This window comes from Phyllostomus hastatus, unplaced genomic scaffold, assembly GCF_019186645.2.
Source record: "Phyllostomus hastatus isolate PE091 unplaced genomic scaffold, TTU_PhHast_1.1 phas_contig_80, whole genome shotgun sequence".
NCBI classification, from domain to species: domain Eukaryota; kingdom Metazoa; phylum Chordata; class Mammalia; order Chiroptera; family Phyllostomidae; genus Phyllostomus; species Phyllostomus hastatus.
Genome location: NW_025333960.1, coordinates 30,523,897 through 30,543,700, shown reverse-complemented (window position 1 = coordinate 30,543,700; position 19,804 = coordinate 30,523,897). Strand labels below are relative to the sequence as shown.

The 19,804-nt window shown below is 47.0% G+C and overlaps 1 protein-coding gene across 9 annotated transcripts in view; it reads right to left on the bottom strand.

Annotated features, from left to right (window-relative positions):
- Window positions 1-19,804, bottom strand: part of FHOD3 (formin homology 2 domain containing 3) — a 432,675-nt gene that overhangs the window by 97,807 nt on the left and 315,064 nt on the right. For 3 of the 9 annotated variants that reach the window (XM_045850095.1, XM_045850098.1, XM_045850097.1), the window contains exons 11-14: window positions 18,341-18,442; window positions 15,129-15,470; window positions 14,646-14,720; window positions 10,065-10,178 (exon numbers count right to left, since the gene is read on the bottom strand). The exons of 1 other annotated variant lie outside the window; for it this stretch is intronic. In XM_045850095.1, coding sequence (XP_045706051.1) covers window positions 10,065-10,178; window positions 14,646-14,720; window positions 15,129-15,470; window positions 18,341-18,442 — 633 coding nt within the window. The remainder of the gene's footprint in view (window positions 1-10,064; window positions 10,179-14,645; window positions 14,721-15,128; window positions 15,471-18,340; window positions 18,443-19,804) is intronic. 5 more of the 9 variants (XM_045850100.1, XM_045850101.1, XM_045850102.1 and 2 more) reach the window with 3 other exon arrangements.

Here is a 19,804-nt window from a genome sequence, read left to right as displayed (position 1 = left end):
AAAACCTTATATGGGAAGGGAACAAATCTTCAGCACTCCTTATTTTACAAAAAATAAATTATACTCTCTGGTTACATATTAGCAGGAGCCACACTAATTTCACAAGTTACCTGATATTTGAAATGATCACTTAATTCACAAATAGATGATTTAATATGAAGGCTTCGAGTCAAAAATAATCATGGAGTGGCGATATCCTCACAACCTGGCTTTGAAAGTGGCGTCACCTGATAGATTGCTCACAGAAGCGGTAACTCTGGGTGAGGCCCAACTGAAATACGATAATGTCAGAATCTTCCTTCACACTTTCAGGGCCACGTCCCAGCTCTCAGGAGGAAATGAGGAAACCCCCAGAAACAGGCAACTTTTCTCCATCACCACTGCTACAACCCTGGAGACACCTGCCATGGAGAACGAGAGTGTGGACTGAAGGCTCCCTTTTGCTCTCTCTCCAGCCCGTCGCACACTGCTTCAGTGCAGAACTGAGCCTCCCCGCCACGGGAGGGCACAGCCCGGCTCACGCGGCGGCTGGGAGACTGGTCCCACGTGCCGACTCGAGTTCCTGTGCTGGCTCACGCGTGAAGCATGGAGCCGTTCCTCTGGGCTTGGCGGGCAACACACTTTGGCCTGTCCACTGGCCCTTCTGCAGGCTCTGACCCTGGGCACATGGCAGTTCTCGCCTGCTCCCTCTTACTTTCCACCCTCCCATCCAAGACCAAGTGAGTCTTCCAGCCAGAAGGAGGTCAGTCCTCCCCTGTCACAGCTCCAGGTCCACCCCACTTGGCTTCACAACTAAACCACTCTCCTGGCAGCTTCCAGAAGTACTGATTGCACCAGCACCTCCTGCGCTCCATGGTTTCCAGCCTGACTGGCCCGCACTAAGGCCCATCCTTTCCATCTCCTCACTTCCTCCCCACTCCAAGCCAACTCACCCCTTCACTGCACACTTACCTCTTCTGTAAACCATGCTTCTTCCAAACACATTGTCCCAACCCTTTCAGATCTCGGGATCGTATTTTAAAGAAAGATGTGAACTCACTCTATTTTCTCATCTCCCTCTTTGCCTTCCCTCCCGCACAGACCCTCATCTTCCCAGAAGGTGAACCTAGAGGCGAACCTCAGTTTGCCCCTGTCAGAGACTACGTTTCCCAGGCGTCTCACCAGAGGTGTCCCTTGTGGGGATGGACCACCCGTGTCAGGCTCCCCTCTCCCTAGCTCTTCTAGGAAGCTTCCTTCTCTTCAGATGTTTGCTGCAGTGGAAACTCTATACAAAGCTGATGGTGTGTTTATCCTCTGCTCCTGCCACTAAATGTAATCCTGATGGACAAAGTCTGGGAGAGGGTTGGAATTGGTCAGTGTTGGATTCCCACACTAAGCACAAGGTTGGCACATTGTGAGTGCTCAGTAAATACGTGCTGAATGAAACACATGCATATGTAATATTTGTGAGTGTGTGCATGCAGCCCCAGTGGCCAGGTTTCCCGTTGTCACTGCTACAATGGTTTTGCACTGGTATTGTATGCAGATTACTGAATGAAAAAAATGGAAAGAGTGGGTACCTAACAGTCTATGTGTGTGTGTATCTATTTATACACCAAATTTCTTCCAAATTCGGTCCCTTTCGTAAGTAAAGCTTCTCACTGATGGCTGTGATTTGAGGTAAGGAATGGGGAAATAGCATAAGAGAATAACTGTATTTTCTGAAGGAAAAAGTCTCCCCTCACCTCCCTCTTTTTGCCGTGTAATCTTTATTTAACGCCAGTGCGGAGACCACTGTAGCCAATGACAATTGGGAAGCTGGCCGCTGGGGAATGTGATACAGCAGGGGTGATGGCACACGTCTCGCTTTACACAGCATAACTGTGATGTCTCCAGCTCCGTGGGCGTAACAATTCCGTCTGCATGCTTTGACCTATGATATTTGCACTTGCTTGTTACAGAGCTCACCTAACTCTAACGTTACACAGCGCTGTTCTCACTTCCAAACAGAATTATCATACCACCTCTCAATGTTGCCATGTGCATCCCTTACATAAACAAGGGTGAGAGAATTGTCTAATTTAAAAAAGAAATCTACTCGAATTCCCCTTTCCAAAAGAAGAAACAGGATTTGGACAGGTTAAACAAACGCTCATGAGTTTGTTTTCCCGGCTATTTGACAAAGAGTGCAGGACACAGGGGTGGGAAGGAGGCTGGGGAATTGCATGCAAGAGGCGCAGAACTGGCTGCGGCCTGACAGTGAAGAAGCCCCACATTAGGCAGAAGATGAGGAGTGTGGGAACAGCACAAAGTGCTCCCTGTGAGAACAAAACACATCTTTACAATTCATGGGAACATGGATTCTCCTAGGCAAAGCCCTGCTTGTCTTAATAAAGATTTTCCCCAAATCTTTTAATAAAACGGCCAGTCCAGAAAGATGAACCATCTTTACCCTGTGGCTTTATGGCACCCAGGTTCACTGCCATGTTCCACTGTAGGGTTGTGAGCCTCAATTTAGAAACAAATGGAGAGACATGTAATAATTCAAAGGACTGAGAGCTGAAATAGTGGGATATGAACCCAAGACGATGTTAGAATTTATTCTGTCTGAAGAAGTCAGAGGACTCTTACAGGACAGATGTTATCTACTTGGGTCTTAGAGGATGTGAAAGAATCGACCGAGTGAAGAAAGGAGGAAGCTAGACAAGGGGCGGAGCAAATAAGAAAGAAGGGGCCTCAGGAGAGCCTGGTATGTTCATGTGACACTCCTGTCGGGTTCAGGTACAAGAGGGATGGGGAGAAAGCTGGAAGATACATATAGGACCCGAATGTGAGAGATCCTACAGGCAATGGAAATCAGGCTGGGCTGCATCAAGAGGCTGTTGGAGTCATTCAAGGTTTCTAAGCACGAAAAGTCACCTGCTCAGATCTGTATTTCAGAAAGGATAGAAGACATATGCTACTGCGATATATAGTCCAGGCATGACGTAGATCTTGAACTAAATCTATGGTAGAAAGAATGATGTGAAGGAGTCAGATTCAAAACATATGTGGGAGAAAGGATCTCTAGCATCTGTTGAGGACCCGGAGTCTGTCCATGCTCCCTTCAAACCACCCACCCCCATCCACACACACAAGGCAGAGGGCTGACACAGAGCCCAGGGCCCCTAAGGCCCACAGTTGTTACATAAAACTGCCATCAGCGAGGCAAACCCTAACAGTGAGTTTACAAACTCGCTCTGTGGACTGACCGGTGCTTCTCCTCTGCACTTTGGATGTAACACAACCAGTTAATCAGGACCACATTGTGCCTTACAGGAACGCGTGGTCTACAACGAGATTGCTATCAGGAAATAGCAGCAGGCCAGGAGGAAGTCCGCTTGCTGCTGAGTACAAGCAGCTCGTGGCTTCTTGGTTTGCATGGTGGGGAATCCTTTGCATGGTAGGGAATCCTTTGCATCGGTACCCTTCACTTCCTGTTGGCAGTTGTGAACTGGGTACCATTAAGTGTGATTACATGAAAAGGCATGCCTTTTATCCCATTTCACACGCTGTTTGGGATTTTCTTGGTGATTTTTTTAACAATCTACTTTGACCAATTTAACTGTAAAATTTAAAAAAAATAGTTTAACTACAGCCCCATTGGACAGTGGTGCTCTGGACTCCACTGACACAAAAATTAAAAAGGACTCCGTTGATTGAGTGCTGGAACACAGCCAGCAAGTGTTCGGGATCCAGACAAGCACATGGGTCATACATTTGAAAGAAAGCAGTGATTTGAAAACCAGACAAGTAGAATCTCAATGCACAGGGAGATACTAGTAAAGGCGAGAACTATAACAGCCAAAGCCAACTAGAACGGGCAGACGTGAGCACCCAGACTCGTACAGAACAGACAGGCCCATGGGGGAGGAACGCAGGAAGAGGAAGATAGGGATAGCAGCAAATGGTGCCATAGCCAGCAGTCCCGCCACGCAGGTAAGAACTACAGGCGCTAACAAAACTGACAACTGGTAGAAATGCACGGAAATAGCGATCATCATTCCGAGGGTGGGGTGACCACACCAGTGGCAGAGACAAGGGTTGATGGGGGTCACAGGAAGTGAGAGCCCACAAGGGGGGGGGTTTGAGCTGGGAGGAGAAGCCACCACTCAGCATGGCAGGCTCCCCCTTTCCCAGTGCTATCTTCTCGGTCCAGTTTCCCCAAACATTCCCATGCTCTTTATTCCAGCACCGTCTACACCCATACAAGTGCTGGGAGGAAGGAGAGCTCCTGATGGATGAAATGGTGGATCAGAAGGTGGACCCCAGGGAGAAAGAAGACACGTTCCCAAGGAAACGGCCTGAACGCACAGACATGCAAACACATCCTTACTCCTGTTGGTATATGACAAGTCGGTAGGGAAAGGAGGGCTTATTCAATAAATGATATACAAAGTAAAGAAATTTAAGTTGGATCTTTGCCTCACACCATAAGCCAAAATAACAGCCAGGTAGAGAGAATATTTAAATATGAAAATTGTAGCTATGTATGTATTACAAGGAATGATGGGAGAAAAGGCTTTCTTCAGGAAGAACACAAAACCCAGAAGACAGAAAACATTAATACACTTAATTCCTCAAATTTACATTTTCTGCATGGCAAGAACAACACAAACGAAGTAAAAAGACCCAATGGCAGCAGGAAACCAGCGCCATTCCTATCGCAGTTCGTGAAGAATCTCTCTACTGCAGCAAAGAAGAGACAACGCCGTGACCATGAGCCCAAATCTCACATGGCAGCCACCACGGAAGGCGCCTGGACATGTGGGAACCCTGCTCAGTACACTCGTAAGAAGAGAAATGGACATGTAAACTGTAGTGGCTCACAACCCTTCGGGTGAGCGAGGGCTGAAAATCTGCACGGCCCTCTGGCACGGCCACGGGTGGACGTTCTTGCACACTGCGGCTGAGAGTCAAAACTGGTACAATTGTCACAGAGAGCAATCTGGCAAAAATCCATCAAAATTTAAAATATGCAAACACATAGCTTACTAAACGGGTGTCTAGGAATTTATCCTAGAGATAGTCACACACGGGCAAAAGGACACACGGACAAGAATCATACTGTGGTACCCTCTGTAATAGCAGAAGACTGGGGCCCATCAGTGTGGGACTCGGTGTAAGAAGTAGTACCCAGAGAAAAGGGTGCAATGTGGCTATTAAAAAAATGCAACAGCTAGCAGTGCTACTATGGAAAGAACCAAGATATACACTTTAAGTGAAGGAGCAGGCTGCAGAACAGCTTGTGAAGTGCTACTGTCTCTGCAAAGATATGACAACCAGGTACATCAGGTGTGCCAAACTTTTGGCATCTCTGGGCCACATGGGAAGAAGAGTTGCCTTGGGCCACATATTAAATGCATTGTGACATGAAATCATAAAAAAAAATCTCATCACATTTTAAGTAAATTTATGGTTTTGTGTGGGGCCGCGTTCATAGCCATCCTGAGCTGCACGTGGCCCAGGGGCTGCAGGTTAGATGCCCTGAGTTTTGTACATGCTTCTGTGAACGTAAGATATTTCTGGAAGCTTACATAAGAAACTGCTAGGACCAATTGCTTCTGGGAAGGATAATGGGTAGAAGGGAGCTTCACTTTTACCCTTTCACACCTTTTAAATGTTATACTATGTATAGGTAAAGCCTATGTAAAAATTAATAAAATACAATTTAAAGTTGCATCCTCTATTCATCCTTTATGACTCCCAAGGGGAAGTGTCATTACTTATATCTGGCCTCACAGTCTTCCAAGAAGTAAGGAAAACTCCACTCAGATGACTAGACAAGGCAGACAATTCCCAAACGCTTTAAAGGGCTCTTGACACTAATCCATAAGACAGGTGACTGTCACTGACAGTGAACAGTGGCACTGGTATAAGTGGAAGAGAACAGAATCACTGCGTAAGGCACATACTGATCCTTCAGATTTCAGCTCAGCATGTCCCCAGGGAAACCTGGCCCCTAATATCTAAGCCTGAGGTTCCATCAGTGTGCTCCCACTTAGCACACAGCACGGTCACCTGCTCATGTCCTCTCTCACTGTGTGGGACGGACCTCCTTCCCATTGTACTCTGCAGGCCCCCACAAAGACTGACTGCCCCAAGCACCTTCAGCTGCAGGCAGAGACCTACTGTCCCCTCACAGTCACTCCCTAACTGCTGTCACAACAGCCAACAAGCATGCAGCTGCCTTTCTGCAAAGGCCCACAAGATGAAGATGTCCCCGCAGGGATGGGAAGGGAAGGCCATCTGCCCCTCCCAGCTTCCCAGAGCCACAGATTCGTGTGGTGTAATTATTGTTTGCTTGTCTATTTGTTTCACTTGAATACTTGAGCATGAATGGGCAACTATTCCTGTAATTATGTTTTCCTTTAAAGAGAAAATATTTAGGACTTTTCCACTCAAAGAGCACATTTTTAAAAATTGAATCATTTTAAAAGTCTGCTTTCATTACACAGTTGCATCTTGTATTCCTGAGGGCCTTTGCAAATAATTCTGTTTTTTTCTGCTTTGTTTTGGCACAAGTCAAGTTCCAATGTCATGAACATCAAATGCCACACTCGCTGTTTTCTAAAAGAGAACACGATAAACGAAGCTGTAATAGGAGATGTGGGATGGATTCTTTTTAATTGCCCTGTTTTGACTTAATTTTGTATATTCTTTCTTCAGTTCTTCTTCTCTTGGTCAGTTTATCATTCCAAGTGTTACTAACATCCGATGCACTGACATGCTTGGGGAAGTCTGGAAAACTTTAAGTTCACACCGATGCTCAGCAGTAACGTCAAAGTGGCCGACCTACCCAAAGGCGTGTTGTCGTTGGCCTGGTTTGCCTAGAACGTCTGAGAAGTGAGTCTCGTTTCCAAGCCGAGGGAACAAGGTTCTACAGCTCCCAAGCACTGCATGGGGCCCTGGCGCTCTGTTCAGCAGTCAGGGGGACACTGGCTGAGGATCCGGGTTCTCCTTGCAAAAATGCAACTATTGTTCATAATAGTTCCGTGTCTTTCCGAAGGAAAAAAAGATTTTCTTCTTGGTTTCAATAAAATGTAGATATGTATAACATTTCAACAATAAATCCTACATATTCTACTAAAGTACATACCTCAGTAAAAATAATCTTGTATCTTAATTGAGCAGAAAACACTTGCAAATGTGGAAATAGGTTATGGGTGATATCCAAGGATTTCAGTTGTCAAAAATGAAAAGAAAAAAAATTAAACTGTACAAAAACATAGTATCATAAATGCACCTGGCAAAATATGCTTGGGAGACAGTAAAAATATGATTTGGAGGTGAGAACCCCTCTTTTCTTTTCTAGAACAGTCACAAAACATAAGTTAGCAAGGTGTGAGCACGAAGGGGTGATGCAGCCAGGCCTGGCAGCTTCCTGGTCTGCATACTGAAACTGCACATCTAGTCTTGCACATGATTCATTATATGGTTTTGCAAACCCACAGGCGTGAGAGTTGAAAAAACATGCTAATGGAAAAAAAGCAATAGCTTCTTTGAAGCTACTTTACTCACTAGCGGATACAGGGGATGGCCAAGGGGATGAACTTCCTGTGGCAGAAGTGCACTATGAGAGGGAACAGGCAGCTGGGAAGAGGCTGGTGGCATTGCTGTTCCCCGGTGACCAGGTCTCAGCACACAGGGCCCCCCAGAGGGTTTTCCTCCAGTGCCTCCTTCAAGCCTAGGACCACTAAGTCCACATTCCCTGGGGGGTCATACAGACTCCTCCTCACACCTTGCATGCCCCAAGATGAACATCTCCACCCTCAATTTCCTTTTCTTGCAGTACCTTCTGTCTCAGTTCCTTGCTTCTAACATCCACATACAAACCTGACCGCTCACTCCCTCCTCTGCTTCCCCTGCTCCCACCCTCCTGGCACAGCCAAGCCAGTCCGAATCCACTTCTCCCCTCAAGTGCCAGGGTCACTGGCCTTCTTGGGCACAGTCACCTCTCTTGGACTCGGAGGCAGCTTCTGGCGGCCCTGGCCCTGCTGTCTCACCCCACTAGGTCCTATTCATTGGTGTGTAGAGGACATCACCAGCTGCTTCAAAACCCGTACAGCCCTGGGCTCTCGGGATGAAGACCAACCTCCTGCCCAGGACACTTCAAGTGCTGCTGGGCCCAGCCCCACTCCTCCTCCTTTAATTTCTCCCCCAGAAGACACTCAGCCAGACCAAGAAGGGAAGGAGCCACAGATGGGAGTCCTTCAGGAACCTGTACTCCTGGACCTTCCAGCTTAAACCCGGACCTAGGTTTCTAGGAGTCGGGAAGAGGATGGAGGCTGGGGCTTCACCTTTAGGACCTGGGAGGAACTTCCCCCTAAGCCCAGGACTTCGGAAACTCTCAGGCCTCCTATCCTTGTAACTTCTCACCGTCAGGGACCTCCAAACTGTTCCCCAGCCAATAACTGTCCCCCAACCCGTGCTGACTGCAGCTCTGCCGAGGCCAGAGTTGGGTGCTGGGGAGGACACAGCAAGTGGTGGAGCCTACTTCCCACGCCCAAGGAGCTGCCAGCCTCACAGGTGTGAGATGTCTGATGTAGTTACTATTGGTCACACCCTAATATTCCTCACTTTAGCCCCAAAGTCTCCATCCCACATGACAAGGATCTTCTTTATTAGTGGTGTCTCCAAGAACACAGGCAACCTCAACTGACCCCAAGAAGAGGTGCCCTAGGGTAAAGGACAGAGGGTGTCTTCAGGGTAATCACCTTGTTACCTCATTACCAAGACCTGAGACTGAATATGCCTAGGCCAGGGCCACCCTGAGCAGTGGAACCTGCAAGTTTGACACTATGGGCCTTATATACCATCTTAGAAATTAACAGTGGTGGGTGGCCAGGCAGACCGCTTTGGACAGCCCTCTGCCTGGGCCGCGAGGTCTTGCCTGCCGCACACCCTCACCGAATCTCTCATCACCAGCAGCACTCGGCCAAACACTTTCCAACTCACAGGAGAGGATCAGCATGAGGAACACAGATCAGATTTGTTTTTAATTCAGGATCTGAGGCAAATGCTCCCTGGGATGTGCTTATGTCTAATTGCTGATCAGTTATGAGCTCCCGAATATTATACTCATTGTCATATACTGTCGCTTCCTACTGGACCCACATGGTGGGGTTCACGCCCCACTTTCAAGCACACCCTTCACCTGCTCATCAAAACCACCCTCTAAGGTAAGGGTTGGCATCATTGACATTTTACCCTCAGGGATGAAATAACTTCCTAGTGAGTTGGAACCCTAGCCAGGGTTCTCTAACTCAGCACTCTTGCCATATAAGGGTAGCTGTTTTTAATTGTTCTAAAATTACAGGCCTTACCTTTTCTTCTTGTAAACACATCCTTGGCAATCACTCACTCCTAGGAGTAACAGTAAGTTAATTTCTGGTGGTCTAACACCCTTGCCAAGTTAAATTTCTTCCATGGACCCGTGTCATTCTTTTTTCTTCTGGTAGGTCTTGGATTAATTACACAACACCTTAAAGGGCCCGCTACCTACTGATTTACATAGAATTAATCATTTATGGGTGAAAACTGATCTAACATCCACATACAAACCTGACCCCTCACTCCCTCCTCCGCTTCCCCTGCCCCCACCCTCCTGGCAGCAGCCAAGCCAGTCTGAATCCACTTCTCCCCTCAAGTGCCGGGGTCACTGGCCTTCTTGGGCACAGTCACCTCTCTTGGACTCGGAGGCAGCTTCGAGTATAAGAAAAATTTCAGAGCTTACGCTAGATCTAGAACACTTTTTTGAGGAGTGAATCAAAACATTCACATTTAAATGTTTGAGGAAAATATTTTTATACTTTCTATTGAAAGTGGGTAGAAAGATGAGACAATAATAAAATACCTTTAATAAAATATTTACTTACTAAATAGTGTGAAAGAAAGAAAATAGTCTTGCCTCTGGGCTTTGTTCTGTAATGGAACATACATCAGATCACACTTACATCTATACTTTTCCTTTAGGTACTGTAATCACAGGGATACCCTTTACTTGAGGACCGTGAAGCCACCAGAATGCTTCTTATGAAACCCACCTTTCCGGCCTGGCCTCCTGGGGCGGTGAGACAGATGACGCGGATGTGGTGGGCCCAGCGGACCCAGACGAGGGCCTCGAAGAGTGAGAAGAGTGGTTGCCAAAGTTGTTGTATCTAAAAAGTGCAGAGGATTGAGTGGGGAGGACAGAAATGAGTACGAGTCAGCAAACAAGTACCCGCAAATTATCTTAATTTTTGCAAGAAAAATGGGTCTGGAAACGCTAACATCATTAGTGATTGTGCTAACTTAAAGAAATTCAATAACTGCTCTGTTTTGATTATTTCTCCTTAGAGAAGGTTCCCAAAGTCTCAAATCATTAAGCAGCAGGATTTATGACAAAGGGTTTAAATAAGATGCTCATATTTCCAGTCTTTTAAAATGTAGTCAAGCTATTTGCTAACATAAATTAGAATCCAAATTATTTTCATTTGAGTCATGATTTTTCTTGCCTCTCCTGGTGGCATAATTAGCATTAAATCCATCAAAGATTTGTAGAAACTGCCAGATGATTGGCTAAAGAAACATCTTATTAAAAATTCTGCTCTAGATATTTCTGAATCAATTTCTGAACAATTCATTAAATATAATCTTATGGTGTGGCTGGCGATCAAGAATGAAGTGTTCCCAGGCCTTCTGGATTAGCCTGCTGTGCAGAGGTGCAAGTACCCACATGCTTACTCAGTGTGTCCCCAGCAAAATTATAGCTTTCATCATGTGCTTCTCTGACAAGTTTCCAGATTTGTAAAATTCTAGAGTTTTCTTTGTTTTGCAGAATAAATGTCCTTTAGCAGTTTTATTCAGCCATGGAGCCATGGTCACTCAGAATATTCCCAGAAAACAAATCATTATTTGAGCCCCTGCCTAGAGGTGGACACTGGTGATGAATTATGAATAACAAGCTTCGGGGAACTGTGCCTCTGGGTCTGCTCAGCCCCAGGACAGGCCAGCTCCTTCCCCTCCACTAGTCAGGGCTGTTGTGTCTGGGTACCTGGGGCCTCAAGGGTCACTACAACACAACTGCCCCCAAACCTTCCTGCCTATGGTGGCTCCGGCCCATTCTCCTGCAACAGAAATTGGTACTAACCATTCTGGGAAGCAATGTGACCTCAAAATATAGCTATCCTTTGATAGAGTAAGTCTACTTTGGGGAAGTTATCATGACTTTTTGGTTATTTATATATAGAACATGTCATGTAGGAAGATACTCACTGGAGCATTATTCAGGTCACAGTGAAAAACTGTAAACTACCCAATCAGCTAACATGTAAGGACGGAATATTATGCAACCATTAGAAATCATTGCCAGTTTTGTAAATGATAACACAGAAAATGTTTATATTATATCCCAATGTTTAATTCAGCATATATATGCTGAATTAAAACATCGGGATATATATATATATATGCGCTGAATTAAAACATCAGGATGTAATAATATATACCAAGTTTGATCACACCTGTATAAAAAAATCCTTAAAAGTGAAACATTATGTGTAGGAAAAGAGTATACAAAACAGACTGATTTCTAAAAAGGTGGAACAGAGATAAAATGTCAGTTTTCCTAATAAATTACATTATTACAATGAGAAGTAGGATATTTCCATTTCCCCAAGTCTAAGCTGTGGTGTTAAGTCTCGTGGGCCGGGCAGTTTCTCTGTTTGTTCGGGATCACACATGAGGCCCGTGCTCAGCACCAGGCCCTGCGCCAAGCAGGCGGGGACTCAGGCCACACAGTGTGATGCCATCGTCCTTCTCTGTGACCACGCCACCTTCGTGGGGCTTGGTTCATTCTCTGTTTTCTTGAAAAGCCCAACACTCTACGTATCCAACTGGTTAACTGTTTCTCTGAGTGTTGGTTTCATTTTTCAAGGAGATGCCCAAACCACAGGCCATGGAGAAGGCAGGGAAGCAAAGGGTGAGAAGAACATAGAAAGGAAGGAAGACGTAAGGAGGATAAAGAAAAGCTCAGGGGTAAAGAAGAGGGAGAAGGGCAAGGAGGCCGCCAGCAGGAGCCGGGTCCTCAGGCTTCCCACTGCGTCACAGCGGCCTGGACTCTGGTCTTGTTATCCCATGCCGTTGAATCAGTTCCCTTCCGACCAAAAGTGCGCATCTGGTGGGATGTTGCAGTAGGAGTACTCTACCAAAATGGTGTTTAAATGATGCTATGAAAATAAGACAAGCACAGTGCTTTTTTTCCCCTCCCTTGGCTTTTCCAGTGGCTGAGCAATTAATTCAAATACTACACACTCTTGTCGTTTTGCTTCTCAGTTTCAGAGAAACATACTGGATCATGCAAGTCTCTATTCAGCTGTTTATTATTGTTGTTGTTGTTGTTGTTGTTGTTGTTAATGACTAACTGGTTGGTCTCTAGAACAATCCATTTAATTGTAGCTATCCACTGATCAGTCAAGTCTGTGGCTGGACAGGCCCACAAAAACCACAGCGAGTGACCATCAGAAAATTAATGGGAACAAACAATATTTAGACAGTATTCAAATTCCTGTCAAATATTTAAAAATTGTAAACTTTTCTCTGTTAAATCTAAGCCAATCCTCATTCACAAACACGTGCCTGCATTTCCCAATTTCCACATATATTTAATTCAGCAATCCATATGTTTCTATTGCTCCCATCCCCCAAGGGCTATAAATAGTGAAACCTGGAGACCAAGTTTGAGGAACCCAGGTCCCACGAAAGCCCCATTGGAGGCTGTAAGACCATCACCAGAAAGTCCTGGATTGCTCTCATGAGCTACCACCACCCTGCTGGGGAAGATGAGGTCATTGAGATAGTTTTGTTCCAGTGAAGTGGACAGCTCTTAACTTGCACATAGAGACTGTTCTTAGAGGGCATGGGAGCCAGGTTGGAGGTGATCCACAGAAATTGTGGGAAAGACCACAGCAATCCCAGAACTTCAAATCTGGAAGAGACTGGCAGAGAGCTTGCAGCTCACAGGCTCAGGGAGGTACACAAGGCCATTCTGGAAACAGGAGGACGTGAATTTTCAGATCCTCAAGTTCGTACCGGCTTTCTTAAAATGGATCTGCCCATGGCCATCCTAGGTTCTCCCAATTCTCCTTTCCTGCTTTCCCTTCCACAACTGCCTTCCACTTTTGGGGGGAAAAATGAACATTTTTACCCAGGCTAAATCTGTGTGGGGCACCACTTAGAGCTGTACAGTCTCTAGGGTGCTAGGCAAAGGAATGATATAGGAAAGCATCACTTCGGAGCAAATTCCTTAAGAAATACTGAGGAGGGAGAACGCGGTGCTTTGTTCACCCAGAGACGAACTCAGAGTCGGGTCTCAGGCACCGTCTCTGCCTACTCGCCCACCTGCCCGTCGGTCAGACCCCAGAGGGAGACGGTTGTCACAGGGAGTGTAGTGGCTCATTTGAACTGAAACGTGAAGTCAGACATTTTCTGACAGTCCCATTAGGCATATGGAAGTGTTTCCCGTGATTTAATCAGTTAAATCCAAAGCCCCACAGTTTTGACAAAAATAAATTTAGAGCACATATACAATAGACAAATTACACCCTTTACAACTATGTAAGCTTATGGAAAAAAAAAAAAGAAAGAAAGAAAGGAAGGAAAAGAAAAAACACCCCTAGACAGGCTACTTGTAATTTTGAGGGAAGTTTCAAACTTCTTTTAGGTTGAAGGTAAACGAAAACAGTTGATGACCACAGTTCTAAATTCATTCTTCTATTTACCGCCTTCTAGTCTGCCGCCCACTGGACTGGGCGGTTTGTGGTGTGAAAGAGCTGACCCCCAGGCCCTGGTCCTGGAAGGCTTCACTCAAAATGAGGTATACCATCGGGCTGGGCACCCAGGCTGAGGGTCCCCCAGGAAGTCTTACTGACCAGGAACTCCTGGCAGGGAGCAGCCAGGGTCAAGGCCTGGGATCAGGACTCACTGTGTACATGCATCCAAGCAAGACATAGGCTGACGGACGGCCTCAGAGAGAGAGGCCTACATGAGGTGTAGGTTAGGACTGGCCTTTGGAGCAGGCTGCCTGTGTGGAACTCACTCCCCACTTACCTACCCTCGCTTTGCCTCAGTTTTCTCTTCTGTAAATAAGGGTGAGTAATAGAACCTACTTACCGAGGGTTAAATGATACTTTAAAGCACTAATTTCATGGACAGTACAAGGGCCTAGCTCTTAATACATGCTCCATAAATGTTAGCGATTATTTTTCCTCTAAGATGGGAGTGGCCATCAGTGTAACAATTATTGATTTTGGATAACTGATTGCTCAAAATAGACACCCCTCTGTTCCCCACTCCTGGCTCTGCAGAAGTTTCTAATCCAGGCAACAGTCAAGCACTGCTGAGAATTCCCTGTGCAGTGTTGATTTACACATCTCCTTCCCCCGCCCTCCTCCCCAATTTGTATCAGAATGATTGAAGTGTTCACACTGGAAATAATGTCATTGTATTCATGTCCATGAAGTGATTCAAACTGCCATTGTTTGCCATCTTGTGGGAAGCTCTGAGCAATCTTTGAAGGAAAAATCCACACATTAGAATAAAGACGGGAAGCTATAGACAGACAAGGGAAAGAAAGTGAAGACACCCACCTATTAGAAGAGAAAGACCGGAAGTTGTAAGGCTCGGAGGCAGAAAGTGCGCTCAGATGGAGGGAATCGGAGCAACTGTTAAAGGAACACCCCCCTCAAAATGTGGCAGGGAAAGGCCGCTAAGCACTCTGCTTAGTTCTGCAGGTCAGAAAAGACCCTGTGCCAGACAGATGGGTGCGAGACATATAAATTATGTCAGACCATGCAGATTTTTAAAACCGTACACTTAAAATCCATTTTTAGTAATTGTATTATGACCAAAGAGCCCCTTAATTTGAGCAGATGACAACTTCCTTGTGCATCTTGCCTAACTCCTGGTAAATATTTGGTTAGTGGTCAGGGAGTTAGTTGAAGCCACGACTGGACCCTGCTCTCCCTGGAATCCACACACACAGCAGAAGACGAGATGCGCGGTGCAGCAAACAGGCTGTGCTGCTTTCCCCCGGTTAACCTCACGCAGGCCTCCCTGTGGGCTGGATCTACCTGTTTTCCTTCTGGGCCTCGGCTTCCTTCTCCTTGGTGGATAAGGGCGAATCCTCAAAGTCATAGGAGAAGAGGTGGAAGGGGCTGTGGGGCACATAGGGCAGCTTTTCTATGGTCGGTGATGCCTTCCGGCGGCTGGGTGTGGTGGAGGAGGTCCGAGCTGCCGAGGCAGGGGAGGGGTGGGGCAGCAGGGCGGGTCTGGGGGACCCGCTGCCCCAGGGGCTCCCCCCTGCAGTGCTGGCTGGAAGCTGCTTCCCCTGCGAGGCGGCACTGGAGGCAGAGAGGAGGGCTGGACTCCCCTGTCCAGTGGGGTTCTGCTCTGAGGCAGGGCTGGCCTCGCTGCTGGCTCAGCAGGAGGACGAGTGGAAGGGAAGGCAAGGGAAGGGAAGGAGGGGAAGAAAAGAGATTTAGGAGAGAGGGAGCAAAGGTTAGGAAAGAAGAAAAAACATGTAAAACCCACTACTGTTATGGCCACGTAGTTCGGAATCCAGCTGTGCTTCCTGACCTGCAGCATAAAAGCCCATCGCCAGAAGCTTGGCTTGCCCAATAGTCTGGTGCTCTGGGCTTGCCCATCTGGGAGCTAAGGCCCACATGGCCTATGGGCATACCAAGGCCTTTGGGAGGGGATTTAATGGAAACCCAAAGGGTGTTCTGCACCTGCCCTTCAGCCCCCTGAGTTTCTCCCCACTGGCTGTGTGGGCACTGGAAGCTCCACAATTTGAACTTCACTTCCTTGTCTAAGTCAAACAGAATATCTATCTTCTTCCTAAAAAGTCCAGCCTTGAGGAAATGACATCCCACAGCCCTATACTCACTGCTTCAGTCCTTTCTTTCTTTTTTTATTGTTGTTTAGCTACAGTTGTCCCCATTTCACCCCCATTGCTATGCCCCAGCCCACCCACCCCTACCTCCTACACTCAATCCTACCCCCGCCATCATCTTTGATAAGAGAAAATGAAAAGAGATGCCAGCAAGGAATTCGAAGAGCCAGGCAGGAGGGGCCAGCCTAAGGAGAACACATCTGGCCCTTTTCACACTTCCCCAGGGCCTCCTCTACCTTTGGGCCCTGGATGCCTCCTGCAGGCCAGCCTCCTGCTGCCACAGTGAGGGTTATAAAAACACACCACCCTCAGAGGACTGGATTCCGACCATTTAGATACTTTGATGCATACCTTTATAACCTGAGAATGTATGTAAAACTGGATTTTCCAAAACCAAGGCCCCTCTCCCAGAGAACCCGCCTCCCAGCCATGCCCATTTGGGGAGGGGATGTGAGCTGTTTTCTCTCCTACCTCAAATTCCAAGCTCCACCTACATATAAGGGAAGGGACACACACTTTCCCGGCCTGGTGAGAGATGAGACCACACTGATGTGCTCGGCGCAGGCCTGGCACACATGGTGAACACACGTGGTGAGCACACACAGCAAGTGCATGTGGAGGGTCTGCATGGTGGGGGCACACAAGGAAGCAGCCAGCAGGAGTGCAGGGACAGAAGACACCAAACCCACGAAGTAAGCAGAATCTTTCCCACCACTTGAAAGTCAAATGGGTGTACACCAGGGAACCAATCATGTCCAGATCGATGTTAATGGGTACCACAGGTACTGTCAAGATCGAGCCCTGCTGTTGAGAATGCACACCTTCATTTCCTAAAACTGAGAAACCTGACATAGTCTCTGATCAAGAACACCCTCCAGCACTGTAGTCAAAAACACTGCAGAGAGCAGGACAACCACCATCTACCTGTGTGCAAAAGTGGCACAATGTCAGTAGGGATGCCTTTGAAAGCTGCCCATTCTGGCTGGATTCTTCTGTCTGGTCCACAGGTGCTGAACTATGTGAGTCATTGAGGGTTGAAGGGCCTGTGTGTATGGGGGAGCAGTGGGGGGCAGAACGTGAACATTTCAGCACATATGGAGCCATGCCCGTATATTCATTGAGGGTCTCCATAATTTCCTGTGGCAAGTTTTCTACTTCAAGTGGGACTGTCAATTAAACTTTCGCCCTCCCCAGAGACCCCTGACTAAGAAGTCACTATCCCAAGCGGGGCTCTCAGGATGGGCAAGGAGCCTAGTGAATGCTGACCCTTCTCGCCCTCTCATTCTGAAATGTATGGCTCGCTCTCTGTCACCTCGCCATTCCCTTCCACCCTCTGCACCTGCTGGCTTCTTCCCAGTGACTTCCCAAGCTGGGAAGCAATCACTAGTTTATCAGTTCAGAGAGGATCCCTGACCCCTGGGAGTGGTGGGCGTCTCGGTGTGTCAAATGAGCCTATTTGAGGGCTTTGACTTGTGCTGGTGACCTGGAGAATGAGGCCACAGCAGCAAAGAATCACATTGACTTTGAGCTTGGTAAGAAAGATTTTTACCCTAATTCTTCCAAGAGTCTTTTGATGTTACTTATTTGTGGGAAAAACTAACAGTAAAAGTGTCAATGTGCAATCAAGTCAAGGAAACCAATTTAGAGTTATATTTGAATATCAGAAAATCATATTCAGAAATAATCACAAACTAGCCACGATCAGTTTTTACTCTTCATATAGACATCATCTGGGGAAAACACCCACGAAATTTAAAGCCGTCTGCGAGGGGCCTGGGTCTGTCCCACTGTCTGAAGGCAAAAAGGGTGCCCCTCGGAGAGGGGCAGAGAGCAGCGAACTCTCCAAAGGGCCGTGGAGCTATGTTAGTTGTTCTGGGCATAAAAATAAATACTGGGGAATTTTTCTACACTGTAGTGGGTAAGAAGTATTCTTGCCCATGTGAATAAAAAACAAACAAACATGCATCATTCACACAGTAGTTACCCACACAGTTTAGCTGATATTGCACAGGTAAAATTAGTAGGAAGAAGGAAACACGCATAATCACTCTCACTGAAGGGCTGAAATGGTTAAAATTTTCTGTCCGTCGGAAGGAACCAAAGTACTTAGTGAGGGAGGGAACGGTGCAAAGAAAACCCACTGGGTGAGTTTTCCAGAAAGCATGGTTAGAAAGGCAGCGTTTGAGTAAAAAATCAAGTTCTTTAATGAAAACGTGCTCAGTGATTCCTACGCATTAGTAATTCTGTGGCCATGTGTATAGGGTCCGTAAAGGTGTGCCAGTGGGAGCCAGTGAGGAAGGGAGGAGACTGCTGAGAGGTGGCTGCAAACTATTCATTAGGAAGGAGCCTTTGGCTTTTAGTGGAGGCCTGGGTGGGTCCAGCCCTCAGTACCTGTCCTTGCCCTGACAGGGGGCATCGTCCTCTCTCTCTTCCTCTGAATTGGGCTCCGTGACTGGCTGCTCCTCTTCCTCCTCCACCTCCTCCTCCTCATCCCTGAGACAAGGCCAAGAAAAGAGAAATGCACACAAAGACAAGATGGAGAAGCAAGATAAGCATTACAGACAAACAGGAAGATGGAGCAAAAAAAGAAATCCAGCTGGCTGAAATGAAAAGAGCACATCCAATCTGTTAGGAGAAAGGAAGAAGACAGTTCTGAGATGGGGAAATTTAAATGTGGGGTGCAGCTACAACAACCCGGCACAGGCCAAATTTCTTTGTCAGTTTGGCTGCATGCCGCTGCCTTGCCCCCAGCTGGGACTCCGAGCAGCTTCTGGCCCTGGGCAGGACTCTCATGTGGTTTTCCTCCTCCACACACAGTCATGCAGTGGATGCTGGGTGACGCCCAGCTTCTGCAGCAAGCCGGGTCCTCACCTCTTCACTGCACCGCTGCTGTTTAGAAGCCACTGAGGGTCCGGCCATACAGCACTAACCTCCACAGTGGATACAAGGTTTTTGCTGCCACTTCTTCATTCTCAGTGAACGTGATTCACAGGGGAAGGAAGGGAGGCTGATCCACCTCCACTTCAAGGGTGCACTCATGGTCTAGGTGGAGTCGACCCATGCCACCCCTGGGGTTTCTCCTGGTGCCTTCAGGAGAGGCTGCAGCTGTAAGGCCATCCCGAGTCTGGAGCCTGGTGGGGAATGCTGCCCGTGAGTGAAACCGACCCAAGAAAGGCAGAGCTGAAGAAGGGCAGGGAAGCAGTCCCCATGACAATTTTAAAACCTGGATCCAGGTTTTAAAATTGAAGGTTCCATTCTAGCCTTTTACTAATGGAAGGTGATAAATTCCCGTTTTTGCTGAAGATAGTTTAACCTGGGCTTTGCCCTAGCGGTGAAACAATTACAGACTTTAATAACTGAAGCATCATCCTCCTTTGGCCTCTGAAACCTGCCAATACCTGATCTATGTCACTGTCCACATGAGATACCTACCCAAGGCCACGTGCACTTCTAAATGCCCTGACAAAACAACAGAGACACTTGAACTCCAGTGATGTTTACCTTTTTCCACATCAGCCCCTCACACATCAGTCCTCCTCACCATGATGCAGGACTAGCCCACCTTGGAAATCCTACATCCAAACTTCCTACCCCCTGACCACAAGCCCCCACACACCCAAATCTCTTCTGCAACCTCATACTGACCATCCTCTACGTTCTGAATGCCCGCCAGCTCCCTCTTCCCTTCAGTCCTTGTGAATCTATCACGTTCACCTTGTCAAGATTTTTAACTTTTTGTCTCATTGACCATCAGTGGTCATTTTTCTTTTTACTGATGTATAAGATCATGGAAAAGTTCACAAATCACTGAAGCTTCACAAAACAGATTCATCCACAGAAAGAGCACCCCTTTAC